This window comes from Polistes canadensis, unplaced genomic scaffold (assembly GCF_001313835.1).
Source record: "Polistes canadensis isolate GaletaPanama2010 unplaced genomic scaffold, ASM131383v1 scaffold_87, whole genome shotgun sequence".
Lineage (NCBI taxonomy): Eukaryota > Metazoa > Arthropoda > Insecta > Hymenoptera > Vespidae > Polistes > Polistes canadensis.
In genome coordinates, this window is record NW_014569634.1 from 1 (window position 1) to 8,599 (window position 8,599).

The following is an 8,599-nucleotide window of genomic DNA, read 5'->3' on the forward strand; positions in this document are numbered from 1 at the left end:
AAGAAGAGGCTAAAAGCCGAAGAGGCCCCCACTTAACTGTGGCTCAAGAGGGCAATTACAGACTTAATGAGTTATTTTCAAGTTCGACAGCATGGTTGAATCTTTTGAGAATAGCTCGTTGGTCATTTTTTATTGCTTGTTTTTTCTTTGCTCGTCAATAATTTATAGTGGTTATTAAGAATAGAAGTAACTAACATAGTTTGCTTAATGTTTCAGGTTACCATCGTGGGATTTGCCATACCACCCCCCACACATCGAACATAATTTTTCCTAAAAATAAATCGAGTATTAACAAAATTTCATTTTAAATGATACTTTATTAAAATGACAGAAAAAATACTTAAAAATCATGATAGAGTACWATACCATACCCGAATTCCCACTCTAATATCATATCATTTTCTGATTTCTTATTACACACAGTTTCCCCACTTTTCATTCTTCATTTCATTCTTCATTTCATTCGTAGAAACTAATTATGTTATAATGTTTTTTAATATCTCTTATATTTTTCTAGGTATCAATGGTAAGATTTAATCAATAATTGTTGAAACTAAATTTTCATTTTATTTTGTTTCAGGATATGATTTATTCCAACGCATTTGTAAGTATTGGATTTTGATCTAAAAAAGAAACATGCTTTCGATGCATTCATTGCATCTTTGTAGATCTAAATTAATCTTTTCTTTTTCTTTTTTCAGGTTCGTTTCCAGTTTCTTTTTTCAATGGGTAGCTGGTAGATTCTTTCTTTGTGCGAAGAAAGATCTACTTCAGGGATGCGACCCTGCCCACGCGAGCCTTGATTCTATCTTACCTCCAAGGATAGAATCATATCCTTACCTAGAATTCTACCCACACCAAACGATTCTATGTTTAATAATTTGTTGGTAGGATGAATTATGGAGACAATGCAACACTACGTCCAAGAGAAGGAAGAAACGAATCAAAAGAGGACTGAGTTATGGTAAATGGTAGTATGACATAATTATTTTTACAAGTACCATGGAACAGCACAAAATCACGAAAAGTTTTATCTCAATAATCTTATTTTTTCTCTAGTTTTCTTTAGCAAGAAAAACCGTGGAGACGATGACAAATTTCGTTCAAGAGGAGGGACTAGAAGAAGACTGAGTAATGGGAAACCGTAATATAAAATAATTATTTCAGAAAGTAATTGAGAAGTATTTTAATATGTTTATTTTGTTTTCCTCGTAGCATTGCACATGTATGATAGTTATTTTTAATGCATTTTCTTTTTTTTTTTTACATGTACCATTGATCAACCAAAAATTATATACATTTATTTTTATTGTACTATATTTTAGGTAGATTGCAAAATTATTATATTGAAAATATTCATAATTTGTAGTCTTCGTATGTGTATATATTGCAATTATACTAGAGTATGTTACTTTTCAGTACAATCACCGATGTTACTTCAATTCTATTTAGATGCACTCATCGTTATTAATTTTGTTATTTAATATTCAAACTTTCCTCTGTATACTCGTTTACTATTTCAATATTTTTTTGGTGAAACTCTTAGGGTGGGGCCTCAGAGTGGGGCTCATTAAAAAACGTTCCATGGTGATCATTTTCTTTGGTTTTAATTTAATTCGGATGTGGACATCTTCAGGATGCACATCCCGGGTCTTCGGAAGCGGTTACCTCCTCGTGGTTAGACCTGGGCAATAGTATTTTACTTTCAATATAATGTTTAACATATTTTATATGTTATACATTCCATTGCAAGTAAAATCTAGCCAAAAACCGCTTACCAAAAACATTATAATTGTAATTAGTTTCTTTTAAATCCCTAATTAATATCATATCCTTATTCCTTTCTCCTTGGTTCTTTTTATCCAATTAATATACAGAAACTAATTACTTTATAATGTTTTTTAATAACTTTTATATATTTACAGATATCAGGGAGTAGTCGAAAATTGTTTGAAATTTAAGATGCAATCTATAAGAGATTCTTTTTTAATCATAGCTGTAGATAGTGAACTCTTTTTTTCTAAAAAATCGTTAATAAGATATTACTTTATAAATCATTAATAATGTTGCTTATAAATTCGTAATATATTTTTTTAAATTTTAGATATGTATTATTAAACTTTAAAATATTAAATAGAGAAATGGGAATGAGAAATAGGAATGAGAAATAGAAATAGAAATAAATACGAAAAGTAATCAAATATCCGGAGAAAGTGAACGTGACGGGAGAGAAGATAAAAATACGTAATTCCAGAGTTTGGAAGGACATTTATAAGATTCTGTTATTGGATTTCACAGTTTTCCAACTGCATAGTTTATTGCATAAGATAAATATTAATATAAGAGATAATTATTTTCAATCCATTTATATATATTTATATACGTATGTTATTTGATCCGTTATTTATATTCACACTCAGTATAATTGTTCTATTTCATTTTCTCTCTTTCTCTTATTTTATTATTTTTTATTTTTTAATTATTTCATTTTGTTATTAAAGTATAAGATCATGTACACATATACACATCCTCTCTCTTTCTCTTTCTCTTCGAAGATTTTGTTCTTTTATTTAAAAATATAGATATCTATGTTTAACAAAATTAAAATCTGTCAATATGAAAAAGGAGAAACAGTTTTGAAATTAATTAAGCCTGGACAGCGATAGATTTTCTTGGTTCCAATCTGACTGGGAAACCTTCGGCACGTTTGAGAATGATATCAGCTTGGAGTCTGAAATCTTTCTCCTTAATATCAGATACCACACGGAAGTTTCTTAAAATTGTCGAGAGGAGGATCTTCAATTTCAGCATGGCGTATTTTCGGCCTACGCACGAGCGTGGTCCAGCAGAGAAAGGTATAAAAGCGTAGTAATGTCTGTTAGCTGTCTTTTCTGGAAGGAAATTGTCTGGGTCAAAGACATCTGGATTTGGATAAATTGTTTCTGATCGGTGTGTCTGGTACGTGCCAATAACGACGGTGGTTCCAGCTGGTACGGTGTAATCACCAGAAACTAAACAGAAAATTGGGATAATAAAAATATCAAGAAGAAGCAAAATAATTAACAAATTATCCGAAATATTGAGAATTTTTGTTCGAAATTGATGAGAATCCCTAAAGTATTTAGAACATTAAATTGATTGGAATTCTCTCTCTGTGTGAGAATTTCTCCAATCCGAAGAATCACGTTTAGAAACTAATTTAATGTTTCAAATTTTCTTTACTAAATTATTACAATCTAACACTTATTTGGGCGAATTATTTTTCTTTCATGCCACATTTGTTTTTTTTTTTTTTTTTTTTTTTTTTAGAATTTTATTACTTTATTACTATACTATAAGATTCGAAAATGTTTCAAAAATTAAAAATTCTAAATCATGATTCTATTTAATCAAATTAGTTATAAAATTTCATTTGGAGTTTTGATATATTGGGATTCTCATATACCTCTGTTGATTTTATGTATATAAATTAAAATAAATCTTTCCACGAGAATACTACTAACCAAGTTTAAGATCTTCTTTTATTTCACGAGCAATGATTGGTACTGGTGGATACATACGTAATGTCTCCATGAGACACCGTTCAAGATATTTCATCTGCAAAGTGTCTTGGAAAGTAACAGGTCTATCGCTATCTTCAAAGATCTCATAAAGTTCTTGGTATACTTTTTCTTGAATATCAGGATGGCAACCCATCATCGATAAGAAGAAACTGGATCCAGATGCTGTGGTATCGTGTCCCTTGTTAATAAAACATTACTAATAAATTTACTTCATTTTACATATACACGATTTTTAAAGAAATCATTAAATATTTAAAATATCCTGTATATGTAATCATGCACCTAAATATTTCCATTATTTATTTTTTTATTATAGAAATCTTTAGCACGAAGTAATATTACTTGAAAAGGTACTCTCTATATGCTAATATAATATTTTTCAAGAAATTTTGGAATAATCACTATATGTTTATTAACTGTAAAGTTATAATTTTAACGTATAAAATATATAAAATTTTATGTTAATAAATTAACCGACGAAAAAATATAAATTGGTCCTAAAAACATTTTCCCAAAAATCATAAATATCTTGTCAGGTATTTATTAATTAATGCACCAATTTAAATAACTCACCTATAAACTATAATTCATTTAATCGTATCATCGGATCGTAGAAATATTAGCAATACTACAAAATTTCTGGACTCACAACTAATGAAAATTAATTCAAAACAAGTTTGGCAATGCTACGGGTATAATATGATTGTGAATTTATAGTAAAAGCCTATATCCAAGGTCGCGAAATGAAAAAGTTTGAGAAGCCCTAATTTAAATCATTTTAAAATACCTCGAACATGATGGTATCGACTTGTTCTTTGATTTCTTGGTCATTTAATACCACACCATTTTCCCCAGCTTCGATCAAGAGATCTAAGAAAGCCTGTCTCTTCTTCTCACCAACATCATTATCATCAACATCAAGATCGTCCTTCAAACCAGCTGATTGACCGAAAGACAGACCCTCGACAGAAGTTACGCTACCCTACATTTTATCCAATGTTTTTTTTTATATAAGTATAATCATGAAATCTGAGTGAGTGAAAGTGAATAAACACAATATTTAAGATAAAATAAAACAAACCTTATTTTCACTGGTGTGGATAATATTACGTTTACCACTTTTGTACTCTTCCTTTTTACGTTGGATAACTTTTTTTGTGAGCCCGTGAATAGTTTCTAGAAGTTTTATCTGATCTTTACTATACTTGGTAAGATTGAAGAGCCAATCGGGTCTCAACCAAAATTTCGTATGACGAAGATGAAGTATATTGCACATTCTACAAGAATAAAATAAAAATAAATAAAGGTAGATATAACCATTAATTTAGAAAATTAATTCATAATTATTGATATTAACCCTTTGCACTCTAAGCAATTTTCCTATACCCTGGTAGTCAACTTTACCTGGATGATGCAATTGGATTTAAGAATGCAAAGGATTAATGAACAAAGAAACAAATTATTCATTTATTTTACTCTCTCTTACTCACTTCATTACAGCCATCGCATATTCGAATCCACTTTTACCTTGCGTAGACTTTGATACACCCATAGCCGTCTCAAGAAGTATCTCAACCGTTGTCTCAGACATATAATTGTGACAATCAAAAACTTTACCATTTTCTTTACGCATTCTCTCAACAACGGCACGGGAATTAGCATTAAAAAGATCAATAAAACTCTTCAGTATGTTCAAGTGGAAAGTAGGTGCTATCAACTTCCGATGAGAACGCCATTTGTACCCTTTGAATATCGAAGTTCATTGTCAAGTTTATTCATTTAATTTATTTATTGTTTTTTTATTCATTATTAATTATCTCTCTCATTTAGGTTATTAATAATAATTTAATTTATTATTAATTAATATTAATTAATATTAATAATAAATTAAATATATTCTAAGATAAATTCAAAGATTTTTTGGATGCAACTATTTTTGTTTCTCATGACTAATTGTAAGTGAAAGGAAAATGAGCCAGGTAATGAAACATCGACGTTAAATTTCATTTCTGTTTTGTTTATCATTGAACCGTAATAATAAACGATTTAAATTTCACTCAGATAATTGCTATGAAATTGAATTGGTCGTTGCAAAGTTATATGTGTTTCCATAGACGTCTACTTCCTGTTCTTCTTTTCGAATTGTATTTCTTAATATCCATTAAAACACAAATTACTTTAATAATCCTATATCGACAATATAAAACTCTCTATCTTAGTGTTTCTCTAACTGCGATCCTTAGAGAAAATATTAAAAATATAATACATGTTTTTTTATTTAAAAGAGGATCGTGTAAAAATTTTACGAAAAATGGTGATCCGCGACTGAAAAAGTTTGGAAAAAGGTGTTTTATTTCATTGGATAATGATTAAGGATAATAATTAACAATAAAAATGATAATAAATAAAAGTATTAGAGTTGTAAGAAAAATGAATAACGATTGTTACGTGTAACGATTGTTACGTGCACAAAATTTACTGGCGTTATTACGACAGCGAATGAACGACAAAGAAAAGAAGAAAGTAAAGAATTTCAGCTGTATGAGTCGTGAAAGTTTCGATAGAAATGCATCTGTAAAAATTTCTCTTTTAGAACTTTCTTCGAATTAGAAATATACTAGAAACTTTGAAATAAGATAGGTGTGATTTGATAAAAGACAAAATAAATAAAAGAACATGGATACCTGAGGATATGAGAAGACCATTTCCGAGCCAAGGTTTAAAGAATCTGTATTCTTCAGCTTTATCAATATAAACATGACTGGACAAGATAATCTCGATGTCTCGAGGATCAACCAGGAAGACAATAAGCTTAGGACCAATCCACAGTCTAACGACGTTATCATATATCTCAGCATATCTCATTGCTGTACTGAATATCGCTAGAAAAATTAGAAAAGAAAAGGGAATTTGAAAAAAATTGTTTAAATAAATTGATTAAATAAATTGATTAAATAAATAGATAAATATATATATATATATATATATATATATATATATCATTTGTATAAAAAATAATTATCTTACCATCAGGATTTCCAAGTAATTCTAATGCGTTACCAATAACAGGATATCCTTGAGGTCCAGGAATTTTTTCCGCAAGTTCTAACATATGTCGATGAGAAATACGAAAGTAGATATAGAAAAGAATAAGAGCTGGTATCAGAAGAGTAAAGAAAACCGATAAAGCTGACATTCCACCAGCCGCGGATGCCGCGACCGATCCGGTTATTACTTCCGGTCCTATTGCAGACATGCTGTTTCTACACGATTAAATTAAAAATTATTTTATAGAGAAATTTACGATCTGTTATTATTAATGTGCATATGATTTAAAGGTATTAAATATATTTGAAAATAATTTATTAAATTTTACGAAATGGTGAGAAAATTAAATTGAAATTTTTGAATCACTGGATGAACACAAAATTGAACAAAATTATGCAGAAAGTTATCAACTTCGAATGATCTGAAATTGAGTAAGTTTAATTTGAAAATTCTTTTTTAACCAAAAAGAAAAAGGAGAAGCTATTTGATTGAGTATTTTTCATTACGTATTTGGTTCTTGTCTTACAATATTGTTTAACGGTTTATTTATTAACGAATAGTATAATTATATTACAAATTTCTTTTTCATTTATAAGTTTAAAATGAAACTATGTCGTTATTCTATTAATAATTGTATAATTCAATAATTATTATATAGATTGATAATTATTTTCAAAAATTAAAAGATCCATACTGTGTTCAATGAATTTTTATTTATATTAAGGGTTTAGTATTATTTGGTTTCTGCATAACTTGGTCCTCTAATTATAATAAGTATACAACAATAAAAATAAAAATGTGATTAGAAAAATACAAATTTCGTTTACCTCTTCAATAAAAATACAATATCCTAATGTTGAGGTGACCACCCACCTATATGTTAGCACAAATATAAAAGATAAACTCTAGTTGATGCAGACCTACCACTAAACTGTTGGCTCGCTTTACGATTGGTGTCTTTTATAAGCGAGCCTCTTAGCAACCCCTACTACTTCTTATATCAAGAAATCAGACGTGTGATAATGACTACTTACTTTTTAAGAATATTTGAATCGATAATAGATTCACTGATTATTTATTCTCACGTACATCGGCAATGGAAATTTTACGCAATTGGGAATGACGTTTCTAAATTCAATTTCATTGAGTCACGTTAGTTCTTTTATTTCTTTTTATTCTGTCTATCTTGTAATTTTAAGTCAATCCTTTGGAAATAAGTTAAACATTTATGTTTCCTTGCTATAATCCATATTTCTTGACGTTATCTTAAACATTATCTCAGGGTCAATTTTAACGTTGTTAGGAAACAAATTTCGTTGACTTACTGATATTTCATAGTTCTTATGCAATTTACTACGTTTTACTCTGGCTCAATTACTACGTTTAATTATTTATTTCGTTGTTTACGTGAACAAATAATAGTTCATTTTATTTTAAGCGTTTCCTAAATGCTTATTTCAAAACATTGAAATACTACATAATAAGTGTAATTTGTTTATTGTTTTAGACGACTCTAATCTTAATAGTTTGAGTAAATGAACAATACTTTTATAATGAATAGTATAAATATATGCGGTCAGAAAGTATGGAATAGTTTGCTTGTGGACATCTTTACCGTTTTTTACATCATATTTTATTCGTTATTGTCAAATTAATAATTAAAAGGTATTTATTTAATTTAATAAAGAATTTAGACAAAAATCTCATATGCAGTTGACACTGGAGAGTCGGTAAAAAGACGCAATAGTGTTAGAAGGTGTTATTAAAAAAGTAACTCGACTTTTAAAATTCGAATTTCATAAAAGGGAGAGTAAAAAACAAGAATTTACTAAAAAAATTAATAATAATAAGTAATACAATTAATATTTAAATTTTGTTTTCATTTTTAAAAGCCTAAAATGGAACTATGTCATTTTACTATTACTAATTGTATAATATAAAACTTATATTATATTAAATTATATAATATAAAAAAACTAAATATATTT

General features: G+C 28.3%; 1 protein-coding gene across 1 annotated transcript; it reads right to left on the bottom strand.

Moving 5' to 3' along the window:
* Nucleotides 1-2,281: 2,281 nt before the first annotated feature.
* On the bottom strand, nt 2,282-7,553 carry LOC106786890 (cytochrome P450 4g15). Its single transcript, XM_014748767.1, has 8 exons — nt 7,439-7,553; nt 6,591-6,826; nt 6,248-6,445; nt 5,054-5,306; nt 4,645-4,840; nt 4,351-4,545; nt 3,504-3,741; nt 2,282-3,011 (listed from the first exon to the last, which is right to left on the bottom strand). The coding sequence occupies exons 2-8, from the start codon at nt 6,817-6,819 to the stop codon at nt 2,647-2,649; spliced, it is 1,674 nt and encodes a 557-aa protein (XP_014604253.1). The 5' UTR covers nt 6,820-6,826; nt 7,439-7,553; the 3' UTR covers nt 2,282-2,646.
* Nucleotides 7,554-8,599: the final 1,046 nt, after the last annotated feature.

Coding starts and splice junctions, on each gene's coding strand:
- LOC106786890 (XM_014748767.1), bottom strand. CDS start 6,819: ATGTCTGCAATAGGACCGGAAGTAATAACCGGATCGGTCGCGGCATCC. Junction 6,446..6,590: donor ATTACTTGGAAATCCTGATG/GTAAGATAATTA, acceptor TAATTTTTCTAG/CGATATTCAGTACAGCAATG. Junction 5,307..6,247: donor TGGTCTTCTCATATCCTCAG/GTATCCATGTTC, acceptor CGATATTCAAAG/GGTACAAATGGCGTTCTCAT.